We start from the raw sequence: 22,387 nt of genomic DNA, 5'->3' as shown, positions 1-22,387 counted from the left end.
CCTACAACCTTCACTAGTCCCTACTGCAATCCCGGGAATCCCGGGATTGACCGTTTTTCAATCCCGAATCCCGGGATTGAAAAAACGGCCCGGGATTGGCCTCCCTAGTGTGCACATAACGCAATGTACAATGTGTACCCCCCCACACACACACACACAAAGTTTGAGGTCTCAGCTCTCAGGGGGCCCTCTGACGCATGGGCCAGCGCTCTCACCTTCAGCTGGTTTGGGTTGGCCTCCAGCCGCAGCTGCTGATTCACTTTCTTCATGGCCGACACGTTCGCTGCCCCCGACATAGTGTTCCAAGCTTTACGGTCAATGCTCTAAGCACTACACTGTGCGCTCCTGGACAGCCAGTGCGCATGCGCCCGAGCCCCCCTCCCCCTTCCTACCAGCGGGGAAGCCAGGAGCGCGCAGCCAATGTAGAGCGAGTGGGGGAGCCGCAGGAATTGTGCAGCCAGTGTGCTGAGAGAGCTGGGGAGCCAGTAGTGCGCATCCTGTGTGCTGAGAGAGCGGGGGAAGCAGGAGCACGCAGCCTGTGTGCTGAGAGAGCGGGGGATCCGCCGGGGAGCACGCAGCCAGTGTAGTGAGAGCTGTGAGACAGCGTGAGCGCGCCCCTGAGTGGAGGGGGGCAAGAAGGTCAGGTGGATGTTGTTTTCTGAGTAACTGCTTCTCAGTTGTCTCCTGTGCAAATGTTACTGAGCTTCCTGAGCAGTAATAGGAGGAGCTGAGATATCTCCTATATATTTGGCCAGATCTGTGACTCTATGACTCTGACTCCGCCCAGCATTGTGACTCCGCCCAGCGTTAGCCACACAGTCAGAGTGACAGATCTGGACAATTATATAGGAGATGTGAGACTACACCAGGACGTAATCTCAGATTAGTATATGTAGCTATACATTTGCCAAATAGCACCCAAAATATAGATGTGTAACAATAACTGAAAAAAGTGTATTCCTGTGAGAGATGATTCTTTTAGTCTATTATTGTCAGTTATTCATATTGTAGCACGTAAATGATCGGAAACACTGGAAACAAAATAGCAGTGTGATTTCATACACATATAGTTGTCTCCCTTGCTTAGGGGTACAGTGTTGCATATCACTAGGTCAAATCACAGTGTGTCCCATGTGTGATGTGTGTAATCAATGATCATAAAGCTATCAAACTGCAGAGTAATGATAGTATTTGTTTGAGTTCCTCCAATTGTTTCTGAAATATGTATTTAAGACCTCTTAATCCATCAGGATAGGTAAATTTAAAGGGAAGGAGGGAGAGGGAAAAGACAAGAAAGGATACTATTGATCAGTTAAAGACCCCAACAGTATCATGCCAGTTGACTGCTGCTTCTTGCTATGCACCTAGTGAGACCTGCAGTACTAAGTATTCCCAGGTGATATTAACACTGGTACTCACCTGGCCCAACATGTTTTTACTGCCAAGATCAGACTGAATTGGGTATATTACATGTGGTTTGACCGCAGGTTATACAGCAAGTGAGCGGTTCCGTTCTGGTATCCTGTATTTCTCTATCGTCCTAGTGGATGCTGGGGTTCCTGAAAGGACCATGGGGAATAGCGGCTCCGCAGGAGACAGGGCACAAAAAGTAAAGCTTTTTCAGATCAGGTGGTGTGCACTGGCTCCTCCCCCTATGACCCTCCTCCAGACTCCAGTTAGATTTTTGTGCCCGGCCGAGAAGGGTGCAATCTAGGTGGCTCTCCTAAAGAGCTGCTTAGAAAAAGTTTAGCTAGGTTTTTTATTTTACAGTGATTCCTGCTGGCAACAGGATCACTGCAGCGAGGGACTGAGGGGAGAAGGAGTCAACTCACCTGCGTGCAGGATGGATTGGCTTCTTGGCTACTGGACATCAAGCTCCAGAGGGACGATCACAGGTACAGCCTGGATGGTCACCGGAGCCGCGCCGCCGGCCCCCTTGCAGATGCTGAAGTCAGAAGAGGTCCAGAATCGGCGGCTGAAGACTCCTGCAGTCTTCTAAAGGTAGCGCACAGCACTGCAGCTGTGCGCCATTTTCCTCTCAGCACACTTCACACGGCAGTCACTGAGGGTGCAGGGCGCTGGGAGGGGGGCGCCCTGGGAGGCAAATGAATACCTATAAAGGCTAAAAATACCTCACATATAGCCCCTAGAGGCTATATGGAGATATTTAACCCCTGCCTGATTTTTCTAAATAGCGGGAGACGAGCCCGCCAGAAAAGGGGCGGGGCCTATCTCCTCAGCACACGGCGCCATTTCCTCTCACAGCTCCGCTGGTCAGGACGGCTCCCAAGTCTCTCCCCTGCACTGCACTACAGAAACAGGGTAAAACAGAGAGGGGGGGGCAAATTTATGGCGATATTTTGATATAACAAAGCAGCTATAAGGGAGCACTTATTATAAGGCTATCCCTGATATATATATATAGCGCTTTTGGTGTGTGCTGGCAAACTCTCCCTCTGTCTCCCCAAAGGGCTAGTGGGTCCTGTCTTCGTTAGGAGCATTCCCTGTGTGTCTGCTGGGTGTCGGTACGTGTGTGTCGACATGTATGAGGACGATATTGGTGTGGAGGCGGAGCAATTGCCAAATATGAGGATGTCACCCCCTAGGGAGTCGACACCAGAATGGATGCCTTTATTTATGGAACTACGGGATAGTGTCAACACGCTAAAGCAGTCGTTTGACGACATGAGGCGGCCGGACAATCAATTAGTGCCTGTCCAGGCGACTCAAACACCGTCAGGGGCTGTGAAACGCCCTTTGCCTCAGTCGGTCGACACAGACCCAGACGCAGGCACTGACTCCAGTGGTGACGGTGACGATTCAACCGTATTTTCCAGTAGGGCCACACGTTATATGATTTTGGCAATGAAGGAGGCGTTACATTTAGCTGATACTACAGGTACCACTAAACAGGGTATTATGTGGGGTATGAAAAAACTACCTATAGTTTTTCCTGAATCAGAAGAATTAAATGACGTGTGTAATGAAGCGTGGGTTGCCCCTGATAAAAAGCTGATAATTTCAAAGAAATTATTGGCATTATACCCTTTCCCGCCAGAGGTTAGGGAGCGCTGGGAAACACCTCCTAGGGTGGACAAGGCGCTAACACGCTTATCTAAACAAGTGGCGTTACCCTCTCCTGAGACGGCCGCACTTAAAGATCCATCAGATAGGAGGATGGAAAATATCCAAAAAAGTATATACACACATGCAGGTGTTATACTACGACCAGCTGTAGCGACTGCCTGGATGGGCAGTGCTGGGGTAGTTTGGTCAGAGTCCCTGATTGAAAATATTGATACCCTGGACAGGGACAATATTTTACTGTCGTTAGAACAAATAAAGGATGCATTTCTTTATATGCGTGATGCACAGAGGGATATCTGCACACTGGCATCACGGGTAAGTGCTATGTCCATTTCGGCCAGAAGAGCTTTAGGGACGCGACAGTGGACAGGCGATGCGGATTCAAAACGGCATATGGAAGTTTTGCCGTATAAAGGGGAGGAGTTATTTGGAGTCGGTCTATCAGATTTGGTGGCCACGGCTACAGCCGGGAAATCCACCTTTCTACCTCAAGTCACTCCCCAACAGAAAAAGGCACCGACTTTTCAACCGCAGCCCTTTCGTTCCTTTAAAAATAAGAGAGCAAAGGGCTATTCATATCTGCCACGAGGCAGAGGTCGAGGGAAGAGACAGCAACACGCAGCTCCTTCCCAGGAACAGAAGCCCTCCCCGGCTTCTACAAAAGCCTCAGCATGACGCTGGGGCTTCTCAAGCGGACTCGGGGGCGGTGGGCGGTCGTCTCAAAAATTACAGCGCGCAGTGGGCTCACTCGCAGGTAGATCCCTGGATCCTGCAGATAATATCTCAAGGGTACAGGTTGGAATTAGAGACAGATCCACCTCGCCGTTTCCTGAAGTCTGCTTTACCAACGTCCCTCTCCGAAAGGGAGACGGTTTTGGAAGCCATTCACAAGCTGTACTCTCAGCAGGTGATAGTCAAGGTACCTCTTCTACAACAAGGGAAGGGGTATTATTCCACTCTTTTTGTGGTACCGAAGCCGGATGGCTCGGTAAGGCCTATTCTAAATCTGAAGTCCTTGAACCTGTACATAAAGAAGTTCAAGTTCAAGATGGAGTCACTCAGAGCAGTGATAGCGAACCTGGAAGAGGGGGACTTTATGGTATCCTTGGACATCAAGGATGCGTATCTCCACGTTCCAATTTACCCCTCACACCAGGGGTACCTCAGGTTCGTTGTACAAAACTGTCACTATCAGTTTCAGACGCTGCCGTTCGGATTGTCCACGGCACCTCGGATCTTTACAAAGGTAATGGCCGAGATGATGATTCTTCTTCGAAGAAAAGGCATATTAATTATCCCATACTTGGACGATCTCCTATTAAGGGCGAGGTCCAGAGAACAGCTAGAGATGGGATTAGCACTGTCTCAAGAAGTGCTAAAACAGCACGGGTGGATTCTGAATATTCCAAAATCCCAGTTAATGCTGACAACTCGTCTGCTGTTCCTAGGGATGATTCTGGACACGGTTCAGAAAAAGGTTTTTCTCCCGGAGGAAAAAGCCAAGGAGTTATCCGAGCTTGTCAGGAACCTCCTAAAACCAGGAAAGGTGTCTGTACATCAATGCACAAGAGTCCTGGGAAAAATGGTGGCTTCTTACGAAGCAATTCCATTCGGCAGATTCCACGCAAGAATTTTCCAAAGGGATCTGTTGGACAAATGGTCAGGGTCGCATCTTCAGATGCACCTACGGATAACCCTGTCTCCAAGGACAAGGGTGTCTCTTCTGTGGTGGTTGCAGAGTCCTCATCTATTGGAGGGCCGCAGATTCGGCATACAGGATTGGATCCTGGTGACCACGGACGCCAGCCTGAGAGGCTGGGGAGCAGTCACACAAGGAAGAAACTTCCAGGGAGTATGGACGAGCCTGGAAACGTCTCTTCACATAAACATTCTGGAACTAAGAGCAATATACAATGCTCTAAGCCAGGCAGAACCTCTGCTTCAGGGAAAACCGGTGTTGATCCAGTCGGACAACATCACGGCAGTCGCCCATGTGAACAGACAGGGCGGCACAAGAAGCAGGAGTGCAATGGCAGAAGCTGCAAGGATTCTTCGCTGGGCAGAGAATCATGTGATAGCACTGTCAGCAGTGTTCATCCCGGGAGTGGACAACTGGGAAGCAGACTTCCTCAGCAGACACGATCTTCACCCGGGAGAGTGGGGACTTCATCCAGAAGTCTTCCACATGCTGGTAACCCGTTGGGAAAGACCAATGGTGGACATGATGGCGTCTCGCCTCAACAAAAAACTGGACAGGTATTGCGCCAGGTCAAGAGATCCGCAGGCAATAGCTGTGGACGCGCTGGTAACGCCTTGGGTGTACCAGTCGGTGTATGTGTTTCCTCCTCTGCCTCTCATACCAAAAGTATTGAGAATTATACGGAAATGAGGCGTAAGAACGATACTAGTGGTTCCGGATTGGCCAAGAAGGACTTGGTACCCGGAACTTCAAGAGATGATCACGGAAGATCCGTGGCCTCTACCTCTAAGGAGGGACTTGCTTCAGCAGGGTCCCTGTCTGTTTCAAGACTTACCGCGGCTGCGTTTGACGGCATGGCGGTTGAACGCCGGATCCTAAAGGAAAAAGGCATGCCGGAAGAAGTCATTCCTACTTTGATTAAAGCAAGGAAGGAAGTAACCGTGCAACATTATCACCGAATTTGGCGAAAATATGTTGCGTGGTGCGAAGATCGGAGTGCTCCGACGGAGGAATTTCAACTGGGTCGATTCCTACATTTCCTGCAATCAGGATTGTCTATGGGTCTCAAATTGGGATCTATTAAGGTTCAAATTTCGGCCCTGTCGATTTTCTTTCAAAAAGAATTGGCTTCAGTCCCTGAAGTCCAGACCTTTGTTAAGGGAGTGCTGCATATACAGCCTCCTGTGGTGCCTCCAGTGGCACCGTGGGATCTCAATGTGGTTTTGGACTTTCTAAAATCTCATTGGTTTGAACCACTAAATAAGGTGGATTTGAAATATCTCACTTGGAAAGTGACCATGCTTCTAGCCCTGGCTTCTGCCAGGAGAGTATCAGAATTGGCAGCTTTATCTTACAAAAGCCCATATCTGATTTTCCATTCGGACAGGGCAGAACTGCGGACTCGTCCGCATTTTCTCCCTAAGGTGGTGTCCGCATTTCATCTGAACCAGCCTATTGTAGTGCCTGCGGCTACAAGTGACTTGGAGGACTCCAAGTTACTGGACGTTGTCAGAGCATTAAAAATATATATTGCAAGGACAGCTGGAGTCAGAAAATCTGACTCGTTGTTTATATTGTATGCACCCAACAAGATGGGTGCTCCTGCGTCTAAGCAGACGATTGCTCGTTGGATCTGTAGCACAATCCAACTTGCACATTCTGTGGCAGGCCTGCCACAGCCTAAATCTGTAAAGGCCCACTCCACAAGGAAGGTGGGCTCATCTTGGGCGGCTGCCCGAGGGGTCTCGGCATTACAACTTTGCCGAGCAGCTACGTGGTCAGGGGAGAACACGTTTGTAAAATTTTACAAATTTGATACTCTGGCTAAGGAGGACCTGGAGTTCTCTCATTCGGTGCTGCAGAGTCATCCGCACTCTCCCGCCCGTTTGGGAGCTTTGGTATAATCCCCATGGTCCTTTCAGGAACCCCAGCATCCACTAGGACGATAGAGAAAATAAGATTTTACTTACCGATAAATCTATTTCTCGGAGTCCGTAGTGGATGCTGGGCGCCCATCCCAAGTGCGGATTATCTGCATAAATTGTACATAGTTATTGTTAACTAATTCGGGTTATTGTTGAAGGAAGCCATCTTTCAGAGGCTCCGCTGTTATCATACTGTTAACTGGGTTTAGATCACAGGTTGTACGGTGTGATTGGTGTGGCTGGTATGAGTCTTACCCGGGATTCAAAATCCTCCCTTATTGTGTACGCTCGTCCGGGCACAGTACCTAACTGGAGTCTGGAGGAGGGTCATAGGGGGAGGAGCCAGTGCACACCACCTGATCTGAAAAAGCTTTACTTTTTGTGCCCTGTCTCCTGCGGAGCCGCTATTCCCCATGGTCCTTTCGGGAACCCCAGCATCCACTACGGACTCCGAGAAATAGATTTATCGGTAAGTAAAATCTTATTTTCTCTAACGTCCTAGTGGATGCTGGGGACTCCGTAAGGACTATGGGGAATAGACGGGCTCCGCAGGAGACTGGGCACTCTAAGAAAGATTTAGTACTACTGGTGTGCACTGGCTCCTCCCTCTATGCCCCTCCTCCAGACCTCAGTTAGAATCTGTGCCCGGCCAGAGCTGGGTGCTTTTAGTGGGCTCTCCTGAGCTTGCTAATAAGAAAGTATTTTAGTTAGGTTTTTTATTTTCAGAGAGCTTCTGCTGGCAACAGACTCTCTGCTACGAGGGACTGAGGGGAGAGAAGCAAACCTACTAACTGTGGCTAGGTTGCGCTTCTTAGGCTACTGGACACTATTAGCTCCAGAGGGATCGAACACAGGACCTGACCTTGTCCATTCCCGGAGCCGCGCCGCCGTCCCCCTCGCAGAGCCAGAAGTCAGAAGCCGTCAGTAGCAAGAAGACATCGAAATCGGCGGCAGAAGACTCCTGTCTTCACATGAGGTAGCGCACAGCACTGCAGCTGTGCGCCATTGCTCCCACACTAACCCACACACTCCGGTCACTGTAGGGTGCAGGGCGCAGGGGGGGGGCGCCCTGGGCAGCAATTAAGTACCTCCTGGAAAAAGCAGCATATATACAGTTGGACACTGTTATATGCATGAGCCCCCGCCATTAATTTTACACAAAATCGCGGGAGAAGCCCGCCGCTGAGGGGGCGGGGCCTTTTTCCTCAGCACTCCCCAGCGCCATTTTCTCTCCACAGCTCCGCTGAGAAGAAGCTCCCCAGGCAATCCCCTGCGCGATAGAGAGGGTGAAAAAGAGAGGGGGGGCACATAAATTTGGCGTAAAAACAATATATACAGCAGCTACTGGATTAACACTAAGTTACTGTGTGATTCCTGGGTCATATAGCGCTGGGGTGTGTGCTGGCATACTCTCTCTCTGTCTCTCCAAAGGGCCTTGTGGGGGAACTGTCTTCAAAAAGAGCATCCCCTGTATGTGTGTGGTGTGTCTGTACGTGTGTGTCGACATGTCTGAGGTAAAAGGCTCCCCTAAGGAGGAGATAGAGCCAATATGTGTGTGAGAGGGTGTCTCCGTCGACAACGCCGACACCTGTTTGGATATGTGTAAGTGCTGAGGTGAATTTATTGCACAAAAGATTAGAGAACAGACAGGAAATCTACCCAGGTCTGTCCCTGTGTCACAGAGACCTTCAGAGTCTCACAATGCTCACTATCCAAAATAATAAACACTGATATCGACACGGAGTTTGACTCCAGTGTCGACTACGATAATGCAAAGTTACAGCCAAGATGGCTGAAAGGTATTCAATATGATTATTGTAATAAAAGATGATTTGCATATCACTGATGACTCATTTGTCCCTGACACAAGGGTACACATGTTAAGGGAAAGAAAGCTGAGGTAAATTTCCCTCCTCTCATGAGGAAAAAGAGCGGGAATCTCCAGACAAGAGACTGCAGTTTCCCACAAAATATTCTCAGGCAGTATCCTTTCCCCACTAGGGTCAGGATGTGTTGGGAATCTTCCCCTAGGGTGTCCTGTTTGCACAGAAGGTAGCACTAGCTATTCTCGGGGATCCTGCAGATAGCGTGCACATTCTAGTATACTACTCAGACCGACGATTGTGTCGGCATGGGTTAATAGCGCTGTGGCAGCGTGGACAGGTACCTTATCAGCAGAGATTGAGACCCTAGTATGCATATAGATATATATATATATATATATATATATATATATATATATATATATATATATATATATACAAAGACAAATACTCTCCCTCTGCGCTTTAACACAACAAGAAAATGGGGAATTAGATATGGCTGCCCAAATTCCGCTAAGTCCCTTGTTAGGAGGGACTAAAAATAGGAATATGTAGCAATAGAGGAATAGGCGCCTTTGGGATGTATTTCCTCCCAATAATAAATAGGATTCAGCAGGAATCTCTAGACGTATATTAATATATGTTTGCTCAATATTTTAGAGCATAAAAATCACATTAACATGTTCCATATAAAATTTATTAAAACATAAAAACACAAGCAATGGTACAATGAATTAAGTATCCATCCTTAACAAATGACACCGAACAATTATACAGAGGACAAGTAGAATAACTTTTACAGACTCCTCCTTCTCCTTATAGCAAGTTTGGAGATTGGTGTGACAAATAGAAAAACCCAACGCGTTTCGTCTTGCTCAAAGACTTCATCAGGGGTATATCTATAAGCGTAAAATAATTTATCAGAATATTCCACTAACTATACATATATACAAAAATAAAGATATAAAAAATGGGAACATGTCAATAGATGAAAAAGGTACAGGAACATGCAAAAACAGAGCTGGATAATAAAGTGCAAATCTACACCAATCGGGAACACTTACTACAGTAAAGTACTTTCAAATAAGTTGACAATGAGTCACAAAGGTTAATGATTATACACAGAAGAAAAGAGAAAGAAATAGAAGAAGAATGAGAACATCAGAACATGTCAAGGAAACTTCATATGACATACCTCGAATGCTTGATAAAAATTGATAGACTGTCACATGAATTAACACATAGGCGTTCAGGATACTTGAATACTACCCACACATCAGTGGGATATATAGATGAAAAATAGATTGGGCCTAGTTAGGGAAATATTAGTTTTAGTAACTTTAAAACCACATGATATGTACATAATAACTAATTTATAAATCAATCAGTGTGCTGGTGAATGGGAACACATACCTTTTATTTCAAATGCTTGACTGACAAGTTCAAATACACAGGTCTAACAAGGGTTCATATAGATGTGTGACCTGATAAAATTATTGATATTAGCCAATTAGAGAGAGAATCTCACTGGTCTATATAAATTCAAGAGGCTTACCAAGTAAATTTATATTCTCTAGGACATTAAAAATGCAGAATTTTGATAGGGAATATCTACCAATCTAAACCGCCTCAACACAAATCTTAGACTCAAACCGTTTTATTTATTTATATATATAGTACTGGTATTACAATTAACTTCCCTCATTGTCTATATGAATTCTAATTCACAGTAACATAATACCATAAAAGATGTGGGAATAATTACAGACCAATCAAAATAGTAAATGGAGCCATATTTTAGGGTGATGCCTACATAGTATCACATAAAATAGTCCTTACCCTCCAGCAGATCAGCAGTGTTCAGCTCAGTTCCAGTGGAATGAAACTGTGTTCTAATTTTTACCCTTAAATAGGGGGAAGGTGATGACATCACTTCCCATTAGTGCAGTGATTGGAAGGATGAATGTGTCCCATGATGCATCTTTGGACCGGGACTAGGTGTTTCATGATTGACAGCAAGGACCGGGACTAGGTGTTTCATGATTGACAGCAATGTTCACCAATAGAACTAGTGGACATGTGATCCGGACGGCCAATAGACGCGTTCCCCTCTGTAACCTCGGAGACCGCTGAGGTTATAACTAATATGGTTGATATTCGTGAAGGACTAATTATACAATGTTATAAAAATAAAAAAAAATTAAATTAAAAAAAATTAAAATGTAATATTTTTTTTTTTTTTTTTTTTTAATCCTTTTTTTACTAATTATCAGTGTATACATAACATCATTAGTGTGATAATAAACATATATTAAGTGTAAAATGTATATTTAATATAATAAAATAAATATAATAAATATAATTAATAAATATACTCAATAAATATAATCATTGACACACCCCATAATTATTAAATTATTAAACTATTAAACTACACCCACTATTATATCCCAAATACCCCAATAACTCTAATAGTGATGAATGGAAAATATTACTCAATGAATAATATTATACTTAATAATATCCTATCTAATAAGAACTACCTATCAAGGTGTTAAAGCACCATCCCCAAAAATTGGCTCCATTTTTACAAGAAGACATTAATTAAATGGTATCTTGGTATTCAAAAATAATTAAATAGGTACTTATTACAAAAAGTATAAAATATGAAATGTGTAAAATCTATACATGAACCCCTACAAGAATGCCACCATATCTATACTTTCATTTAGGCCAAAAGGGATAAGGGTATTCAATGTATAAATCCAAAAGGATTCACGCTGGGCTAACCGTCTATCCCTATCACCTCCTCTCTTATCTAACAAAATGTGTTCAACGACCGTGAATGAAAGACCTGAAACTTCAGAATTATGTTTCTCCTGGAAATGTCGTGGTAGACTATGATTTTGAACCTTATTAGTAATATTTCGTAAATGCTCCTGTATTCTAATCTTAAGACATCTTTTAGTTTTACCTATATAAGAGAGTTTGCAACTACAGTCTATTTTGTAAACAACATAGTTGGTATTGCAGGTAACTATGGTCCTCAACTTGAAGATACGTTTGCTGTCATCTCTCCAACAGAAACCTTTCTTGTCTATGAAGCGACAACATTTACATTTGTTACACGGAAAAAGCCCTGATCTCTTCATTACTGGATGTTCAACCAGGATCTCATCTTTGTCTCTGCCTTTCTGTAGTTGACTGGGAGCCAGTATGCTCTTAAGGTTCCTAGATTTCCTAAAAATTATATTGGGTCTAGTGGATAAATGTGGACCCAATAATGGATCTTTTAGAAGAAGATGCCAATGTCGGTTCATGATGTACTTGATCTTGGTACTCTCTTGGTTATACTGCGTGATGAAAGGTCTTTCAGTGGGGCATTTTTCTCTCTTGTTTGTTTTAGCTTCTAATAGGCTATTCCTATCAATTTTGGATGCACGGATCTGGTCACTTTTTAGGTGAGTCTCATTATAGCCCCTATCAATGAATTGTTCAACCAAAACGGAAGACTGTTCCCAGTATTCTTCTAAACGGCTACAGTTTTTCCGGACTCTCACAAACTGTGAATAAGGTACCGAGGTTTTCCATCTAGACAGATGGCAACTGTCTGCTGGTATGAAACTATTTGCGTCCGTTTCTTTGAAAAATGTTTTGGTATTGAGAATGCCCTTATCATCAATACTTAATAGAACATCTAGGTAATCGATAACTACAGGGTGTTGTTTTGAAGTAAACTTGAGATTAAAAGCATTATTTTGGATCTCCGAAACAAAATCTTCCAAATTCTCCACCCCTCCGTCCCAAATGAGGATCAAGTCGTCGATATACCTCTTATAGAATTTGATGTTTGAACAACGAAAATTACTATCCGCATAGATGGTCTCACGTTCCCAGCTGTCCATATAGATATTGGCATATGATGGGGCAAACTTGTAAAAATGGAGCCAATTTTTGGGGATGGTGCTTTAACACCTTGATAGGTAGTTCTTATTAGATAGGATATTATTAAGTATAATATTATTCATTGAGTAATATTTTCCATTCATCACTATTAGAGTTATTGGGGTATTTGGGATATAATAGTGGGTGTAGTTTAATAGTTTAATAATTTAATAATTATGGGGTGTGTCAATGATTATATTTATTGAGTATATTTATTAATTATATTTATTATATTTATTTTATTATATTAAATATACATTTTACACTTAATATATGTTTATTATCACACTAATGATGTTATGTATACACTGATAATTAGTAAAAAAAGGATAAAAAAAAAAAAAAAATATTACATTTTAATTTTTTTTAATTTAATTTTTTTTATTTTTATAACATTGTATAATTAGTCCTTCACGAATATCAACCATATTAGTTATAACCTCAGCGGTCTCCTAGGTTACAGAGGGGAACGCGTCTATTGGCCGTCCGGATCACATGTCCACTAGTTCTATTGGTGAACATTGCTGTCAATCATGAAACACCTAGTCCCGGTCCTTGCTGTCAATCATGAAACACCTAGTCCCGGTCCAAAGATGCATCATGGGACACATTCATCCTTCCAATCACTGCACTAATGGGAAGTGATGTCATCACCTTCCCCCTATTTAAGGGTAAAAATTAGAACACAGTTTCATTCCACTGGAACTGAGCTGAACACTGCTGATCTGCTGGAGGGTAAGGACTATTTTATGTGATACTATGTAGGCATCACCCTAAAATATGGCTCCATTTACTATTTTGATTGGTCTGTAATTATTCCCACATCTTTTATGGTATTATGTTACTGTGAATTAGAATTCATATAGACAATGAGGGAAGTTAATTGTAATACCAGTACTATATATATAAATAAATAAAACGGTTTGAGTCTAAGATTTGTGTTGAGGCGGTTTAGATTGGTAGATATTCCCTATCAAAATTCTGCATTTTTAATGTCCTAGAGAATATAAATTTACTTGGTAAGCCTCTTGAATTTATATAGACCAGTGAGATTCTCTCTCTAATTGGCTAATATCAATAATTTTATCAGGTCACACATCTATATGAACCCTTGTTAGACCTGTGTATTTGAACTTGTCAGTCAAGCATTTGAAATAAAAGGTATGTGTTCCCATTCACCAGCACACTGATTGATTTATAAATTAGTTATTATGTACATATCATGTGGTTTTAAAGTTACTAAAACTAATATTTCCCTAACTAGGCCCAATCTATTTTTCATCTATATATCCCACTGATGTGTGGGTAGTATTCAAGTATCCTGAACGCCTATGTGTTAATTCATGTGACAGTCTATCAATTTTTATCAAGCATTCGAGGTATGTCATATGAAGTTTCCTTGACATGTTCTGATGTTCTCATTCTTCTTCTATTTCTTTCTCTTTTCTTCTGTGTATAATCATTAACCTTTGTGACTCATTGTCAACTTATTTGAAAGTACTTTACTGTAGTAAGTGTTCCCGATTGGTGTAGATTTGCACTTTATTATCCAGCTCTGTTTTTGCATGTTCCTGTACCTTTTTCATCTATTGACATGTTCCCATTTTTTATATCTTTATTTTTGTATATATGTATAGTTAGTGGAATATTCTGATAAATTATTTTACGCTTATAGATATACCCCTGATGAAGTCTTTGAGCAAGACGAAACGCGTTGGGTTTTTCTATTTGTCACACCAATCTCCAAACTTGCTATAAGGAGAAGGAGGAGTCTGTAAAAGTTATTCTACTTGTCCTCTGTATAATTGTTCGGTGTCATTTGTTAAGGATGGATACTTAATTCATTGTACCATTGCTTGTGTTTTTATGTTTTAATAAATTTTATATGGAACATGTTAATGTGATTTTTATGCTCTAAAATATTGAGCAAACATATATTAATATACGTCTAGAGATTCCTGCTGAATCCTATTTATTATTGGGAGGAAATACATCCCAAAGGCGCCTATTCCTCTATTGCTACATATATATATATATATATATATATATATATATATATATATATATATATATATATATATATATATATATATATTAGTGATGAGCGAGGTTCGGTTTTTCATCACTAATATATATATATATATAAAAGATGCTGTCTTAAGTGATAGATAGATAGATATATATATATATATATATATATAACATGCCCAAAGAGACATGAGTATACTGGGTCCTAGAGTCAAAGCTATGTCGATTTCTGCTTGACGTGTCCTGTTGAATATGCAATGGACAGATGATGCCGACTTAAGAGGCATGTGGAAGGCTAAGGATTGTGTGGAGAAGGGTTCTCGGACCTGGTCTACACAGCTATAGCTGGTAATTCTGATATTTTGCCTTATATTCCTGCACAGCCTAGGAAAGCACGACATTATCAAATGCAGCCTTTCGAATAAAGAAACAAGAAAGTCAGAGGTGCGTCTTTTCTTGCCAGAGGTGGGGGCACAGGAAAGAAGCTGCACAACACAGCTAGTTCCCAGGAACAGAAGTCCTCCCCGGCCTCTACAAAAATCCACCGCAAGGCAGAGCTAGGCCCGGTGGGGGCACGCCTTCGTCAGTTCAGCCACAAGTGGGTTCACTCCCTGTTAGATCCCTGGGCAATAGATATTGCGTCTCAGGGATACAAGCTGGACTTTGAGAAGATGCCCCCTCACCGACGGCCCTGCCGGCTTCCCCCCACGAGAGGGAAACAGTGTTAACTGCAATTCATAAATTGTATCTTCAACATGTGGTGGTCAAGGTTCCCCTCCTTCAACAAGGAGGGGGTTATTATTCGACCATGTTGTAGTCCCGAAACCAGACGGTTCGGTCGGACCCATATTGAATTTAAAATCCCTGAACATATACCTGAAAGGGTTCAAGTTCAAGATGGAATCGCTAAGAGCGGTTATTGCAAGCCTGAAAGGGGGAGATTTTATGGTGACTCGGGACATAAAGGATGCATACCTTCATGTCTCCATTTATCCACCTCATCAGGCGTACCTCAGAATTGCGGTACGGGATGGTCATTACCAATTTCAGACGTTGCCGTTTGGTCTCTCCACGGCCTTGAGAATATTCACCAAGGTAATGACGGAAATGATGGTGCTCCTGCGGAAGCAAGGTGTCACTATTATCACGTACTTGGACGATCTCCTCATAAAAGCGAGATCAAGAGAGCAGTTGCTGAACAGCGTATCACTTTCTCTGGAAGTGAAACGGCAACACGGCTGGATTCTATATATTCCAAAGTCGCAGTTGGTTCTTACAGCTCATCTGCCTCTCCTAGGCATGATCCTAGACACAGACCAGAAAAGGGTTTATCTCCCGATAGAGAGAGCTCAGAAGCTTGTGACACTGGTCAGGAATCTATTAAAACCAAAACAGGTGTCAGTGCATCACTGCACTCGAGTCCTGGGAAGGAGGGTGGCATCATTCGAGGCCATTCCCTTCGGCAGGTTCCATAGGAGGACCTTCCAATGCGACTTACTGGACAAGTGGTCCGGATCACATCTTCGGATGCATCGGTTAATCACCCTATCCCCCAGAGCCAGGGTGTCTCTCCTGTGGGGACTGCAGAGTGCTCACCTTCTCGAAGTTCGCAGATTCGGCATTCAGGACTGGGTCCTGGTGACAACGGATGCAAGCCTCCGAGGGTGGGGGGCAGTCACACAGGGAAGAAATTTCCAAGGGCTGTGGTCAAGGCAGGAGACTTGCCTTCACATCAATATCCTGGAACTAAGGGCCATATACAACGCCCTAAGTCAAGCGGAGACCCTGCTTCGCGACCAACCGGTTCTGATCCTGTCAGACCGCAGTGGCTCATATAAACCGCCAAGGCGGCACAAAGAGCAGGGTGGCGATGGTAGAAGCCACCAGAATTCTTCGCTGGGCGGAGAATCACGTAAGCGCACTGTCAGCAGTGTTCATTCCGGGAGTGGACAACTGGGAAGCAGATTTCCTCAGCAGGCACGACCTCCACCCGGGAGAGTGGGGACTTCATCAGGAAGTCTTCACGCAGATTGCAAATCGGTGGGAACTGCCACAGGTGGACATGATGGCGTCCCGCCTCAACAAAAAGCTAAAAAGGTATTGCGCCAGGTCAAGGGACCCTCAGGCGATAGCTGTGGACGCACTAGTAACACCGTGGGTGTTCCAGTCGGTCTATGTGTTTCCTCCTCTTCCTCCCATACCAAAGGTGCTGAGAATTGTAAGAAAGAGGAGTGAGAACAATACTCATTGTTCCAGATTGGCCAAGAAGGACTTGGTACCCGGAACTGCAAGAAATGCTCACAGAGGACCCATGGCCTCTGCCTCTCAGACAGGACCTGTTGCAACAAGGACCCTGTCTGTTTCAAGACTTACCGTGGCTGCGTTTGACGGCATGGCGGTTGAACGCCGGATCCTAGCGGAAAAAGGCATTCCGGATGAAGTTATTCCTACGCTGATAAAGGCTAGGAAGGACGTGACAGCAAAGCATTATCACCGTATACGGCGAAAATATGTTGCTTGGTGTGAGGCCAGGAAGGCCCCTACAAAGGAATTCCAGCTGGGTCGATTCCTGCACTTCCTACAGTCAGGAGTGACTATGGGCCTAAAATTAGGGTCCATAAAGGTCCAGATTTCGGCCTTATCCATTTTCTTTCAAAAAGAACTGGCTTCACTGCCTGAGGTTCAGACGTTTGTTAAGGGAGTGCTGTATATTCAGCCCCCTTTTGTGCCACCGGTGGCACCATGGGATCTTAACATGGTGTTGGGTTTCCTGAAATCCCACTGGTTTGAGCCACTTAAGACTGTGGAGCTAAAGTATCTCACGTGAAAAGTGGTCATGCTGTTGGCCTTAGCTTCGGCTAGGCGTGTGTCAGAATTGGCGGCTTTGTCATGTAAAAGCCCCTATCTGGTTTTCCATATGGACAGGGCAGAATTGAGGCCAAAGGTGGTGTCATCTTTTCATTTGAACCAACCTATTGTGGTGCCTGCGGCTACTTGTGACTTGGAGGATTCCAAGCTGTTTGACGTAGTCCGGGCTTTGAAGATTTAGGTAACCAGAACGGCTGGAGTCAGGAAGACTGACTCGCTGTTATCCTGGATGCATCCAACAAGCTGGGTGCTCCTGCTTCAAAGCAAACTATTGCTCGCTGGATCTGTAACACGATTCAGCAGGCTCATTCTGCGGCTGGATTGCCGCATCCAAAATCAGTAAAAGCCCATTCCACAAGGAAGGTGGGCTCTTCTTGGGCGGCTGCCCGAGGGGTCTCGGCATTACAGCTTTGCCGAGCTGCTGCTTGGTCGGGTTCAAACACCTTTGCAAAGTTTTACAAGTTTGATACCCTGGCTGAGGAGGACCTTGTGTTTGCCCATTCGGTGCTGCAGAGTCATCCGCACTCTCCCGCCCGTTTGGGAGCTTTAGTATAATTCCCATGGTCCTTACGGAGTCCCCAGCATCCACTAGGACGTTAGAGAAAATAAGATTTTACTCACCGGTAAATCTATTTCTCGTAGTCCGTAGTGGATGCTGGGCGCCCGTCCCAAGTGCGGACTTTCTGCAATACGTGTATATAGTTATTGCTTAATAAAGGGTTATGTTATGTTGGCATCCATTGGTTGATGCTCTGTTGTTTGTTCATACTGTTAACTGGGTAAGTTTATCACAAGTTATACGGTGTGATTGGTGTGGCTGGTATGAATCTTACCCTGGGTTCCAAAATCCTTTCCTTGTAATGTCAGCTCTTCCGGGCACAGTTTCCTTAACTGAGGTCTGGAGGAGGGGCATAGAGGGAGGAGCCAGTGCACACCAGTAGTACTAAATCTTTCTGAGAGTGCCCAGTCTCCTGCAGAGCCCGTCTATTCCCCATGGTCCTTACGGAGTCCCCAGCATCCACTACGGACTAAGAGAAATAGATTTACCGGTGAGTAAAATCTTATTTTATGGATGAAGGAAGAGCAGTAGGTATCTGCTTGCAACTATTCCATATGGTGAACTCTGTTGAAGGTCAGAGCAAGGTGGCATCCAGATGTAGTAGTACCCTTAAATAGAGAGTGTATAATGATAGTTATAAATGATGGGCTTTGTGCTAACTGTTATACACCTCCCAGTCAGTCTGCTGCTCCTGCCCCCACGCAGGAGCCTCCCTGGGCAACCTTTTCTACACTGTTAGGTACTTTGCTAGACTGCCCTGCATCCTCTAAGGGTCCACCTATGGCACTACCTCCTACTGTAGTACCTGTAGTGAATCCGACTTGGGCGGATAATTTGTCAAATCAGATGCAACAATTAACCCAGAATTAGACTAAACATAAGGCTTTGATAGGACATAAGCATGCCGCCGGTCCCCCTAAGCAGACTACCTAATCCTCCAATCGATAGTCCTCTCTGAGGTATCTTCTGAAGAGGTGGGGGAGCATACAGACTCCTGTGCTGCAGAAGAGGATGCTCCTATTCTAGTAGATGTCCCTGCCCTTGTGGAAGCAATAAAGCATATTCTGCAACTCTTGGACGTGGAGGAACCCACTATAGTGGCTAAGAAAACTGTTGTGTTTAAAATATAGAAGGTAATTAAAACTGAATTACCACATAAATGGATAGTGTCTGCTACTGCACAAGAGTATGCTGCTGCCTCACTTACACCAGGCATTGGGGAGAGGTGAGCGGTACCTGTGCAGAGAGGGCACTATGAATTAGATAGTATGGGCAGTATTTCTTTTACTGCAGCTGCTGTAACCCAAGGTGTATGGTACACAATGGTTAATATAATGCTTTTGATGTTTCTGTTGTCTGTCAAGTGATGGTACTTAATAAACAAAAAATATAAAAATAATAAAAAATAAAACCTAATATACTGTTATTCTTCTGTATTTCAGGGACGCCTGGCTGGTCTTGGTTCTGAAGACCTTCCCACTATTGCCATAGTTGCTCACTATGACGCCTTTGGCGTTGCTCCAGTAAGTCTAGCACACATTATATTATTTTACATTTTGTAGAACTATGGGGTAAATTTACTAAAATTCGTATTTTTCCGAATGAGGTTAAAGTTCAAACACGAATGACATCGAAAGTGTAAATTTGCAACTTTTTGAATTTATTACGACTAATTTACTAAGCTGTCGTATTCTGCATTTTCGTATTTAACGATGTCGATGTCATTCGTATTTTTTGGCAGTGTTTTACGGGAGTGAAGTGTAAAACACTGCCGACTTTAACACAATGAATCTCGTCCGGATCTGTGAAATCCGTGCTGGGCTTCATTGTGCACCTTTCGTAAAAAATAAAGCATTGTTAAAAATAAAAAAAAACATGCGTGGGGTCCCCCCTCCTAAGCAAAACCAGCCTCGGGCTCTTTGAGCCGGTCCTGGTTTAAAAAATATGGGGGGAAAAGTGACAGGGGCTCCCCCATATTTAATCAACCAGCACCGGGCTCTGCGCCTGGTCCTGGTTCCAAAAATACGGGGGACAAAAAGCGTAGGGGTCCCCCGTATTTCTGAAACCAGCACCGGGCTCCACTAGCCAGTTACATAATGCCACAGCCGGGGAACACTTTTATATTGGTCCCTGCGGCCCTGGCATTACATACCCAACTAGTCACCCATGGCCGGGGTACCCTGGAGGAGTGGGAACCCCTTAAATCAAGGGGTCCCCCCCCTCCAGCCACCCAAGGGCCAGGGGTGAAGCCCGAGGCTGTCCCCCCCCCCCCCCCCCCATCCAAGGGCGGCGGATGGGGGGCTGATAGCCTTTTTGACAAAATGTGAATATTGTTTTTAGTAGCAGTACTACAAGTCCCAGCAAGCCTCCCCCGCAAGCTGGTACTTGGAGAACCACAAGTACCAGCATGCGGAGGAAAACCGGGCCCGCTGGTACCTGTAGTACTACTACTAAAAAAAATACCCCAATAAAAACAGGAGACACACACCTTGAAAGTAAAAGTTTATTACATACATCCACACCTCCAAACATACATACTTACCTATGTTCACACGAGGGTCGGTCCTCTTCTCCATGTAGAATCCATGGGGTACCTGTGGGAAAAATTATACTCACATAATCCAGTGTAGATCGGTCCTCTTCTGTTCTTTTTGTAATCCACGTACTTTGCAAAATAAAAAAACGAACACCCGACCACACACTGAAAGGGGCCCCATGTTTTCACATGGGACACCTTTCCCCGACTGCCAGGAATCCCCCCTGACTTCTGTCTAAGAGGGTTCCTTCAGCCAATCAGGGAGCGCCACGTCGTGGCACCCTCCTGATTGGCTGTGTGCTCCTGTAGTGTCTGTCAGGCAGCACACGGCAGTGATACAATGTAGCGCCTATGCGCTCCATTGTAACCAATGGTGGGAACTTTGCGGTCAGCGGTTGACCGAAAGTAACCTCACCGCTGACCTCAAAGTTCCCACCATTGGTTACAATGGAGCGCATAGGCGCTACATTGTATCACTGCCGTGTGCTGCCTGACAGACACTACAGGAGCACACAGCCAATCAGGAGGGTGCCACGACGTGGCGCTCCCTGATTGGCTGAAGGAACCCTCTTAGACAGAAGTCAGGGGGGGTTCCTGGCAGTCGGGGAAAGGGGTCCCATGTGAAAACATGGGGCCCCTTTCAGTGCGTGGTCGGGTGTTCGTTTTTTTATTTTGCAAAGTACGTGGATTACAAAAAGAACAGAAGAGGACCGATCTACACTGGATTATGTGAGTATAGTTTTTCCCACAGGTACCCCATGGATTCTACATGGAGAAGAGGACCGACCCTCGTGTGAACATAGGTATGTATGTATGTTTGGAGGTGTGGATGTATGTAATAAACTTTTACTTTCAAGGTGTGTGTCTCCTGTTTTTATTGGGGTATTTTTTAAGTAGTAGTAGTACTACAGGTACCAGCGGGCCCGGTTTTCCTCCGCATGCTGGTACTTGTGGTTCTCCAAGTACCAGCTTGCGGGGGAGGCTTGCTGGGACTTGTAGTACTGCTACTAAAAACAATATTCACATTTTGTCAAAAAGGCTATCAGCCCCCCCATCCGCCGCCCTTGGATGGGGGGGACAGCCTCGGGCTTCACCCCTGGCCCTTGGGTGGCTGGAGGGGGGGGACCCCTTGATTTAAGGGGTTCCCACTCCTCCAGGGTACCCCGGCCATGGGTGACTAGTTGGGTATGTAATGCCAGGGCCGCAGGGACCAATAAAAAAGTGTCCCCCGGCTGTGGCATTATGTATCTGGCTAGTGGAGCCCGGTGCTGGTTTCAGAAATACGGGGTACCCCCACGCTTTTTGTCCCCCGTATTTTTGGAACCAGGACCAGGCGCAGAGCCCGGTGCTGGTTGATTAAATATGGGGGAACCCCTGTCACTTTTCTCCCCATATTTTTTCAACCAGGACCGGCTCAAAGAGCCCGAGGCTGGTTTTGCTTAGGAGGGGGGACCCCACGCATTTTTTTTCAACAAATTTAACACTTTCCCATCCCCTTCCCACTGATAAACATGCACGGATCTCATGGATCCGTGCATGCCTATCAGAACACGGTTAAAAAAAAGCAGGTCTGTTTTATTTTAGCACTTTTTTACGATTTGTATTTTTTCACGGCAGTGTTTGGCTATTGCCGGCAGTGTTTGTGAATTAAATTTTTTAGTAAATTACCGAGTTCTACCAAATTACAGGCGTATTTGACCGATGGTGTATTCATTCGTAATTTTTTTTTTTTGAGTTCCAAAAAAATACGAATGCCCTCATCACTGCCGTGATTTGAGTTTAGTAAATTCCCGAGATGACACTTTGAAGAAAAAACACCATCTCGGTCAAAATCGGGAGCTTAGTAAATTTCCCTATATGTATCTATTTTGTACATTGTCACAAAAATTTTGCCAATGACATAGTTGTTTATGTTTT

At 44.6% G+C, this 22,387-nt stretch overlaps 1 protein-coding gene across 2 annotated transcripts in view; it reads left to right on the top strand.

Moving 5' to 3' along the window:
- The window catches only part of NCLN (nicalin), a 68,560-nt gene that overhangs the window by 18,850 nt on the left and 27,323 nt on the right, over window positions 1-22,387 (top strand). For both annotated transcript variants that reach the window (XM_063914444.1, XM_063914445.1), the window contains exon 5: window positions 19,377-19,457. In XM_063914444.1, the coding sequence (XP_063770514.1) occupies window positions 19,377-19,457 (81 nt within the window). The remainder of the gene's footprint in view (window positions 1-19,376; window positions 19,458-22,387) is intronic.

Source organism: Pseudophryne corroboree, chromosome 1 (genome assembly GCF_028390025.1).
Source record: "Pseudophryne corroboree isolate aPseCor3 chromosome 1, aPseCor3.hap2, whole genome shotgun sequence".
NCBI lineage: Eukaryota > Metazoa > Chordata > Amphibia > Anura > Myobatrachidae > Pseudophryne > Pseudophryne corroboree.
This window is presented reverse-complemented; position numbering and strand designations above follow the sequence as displayed.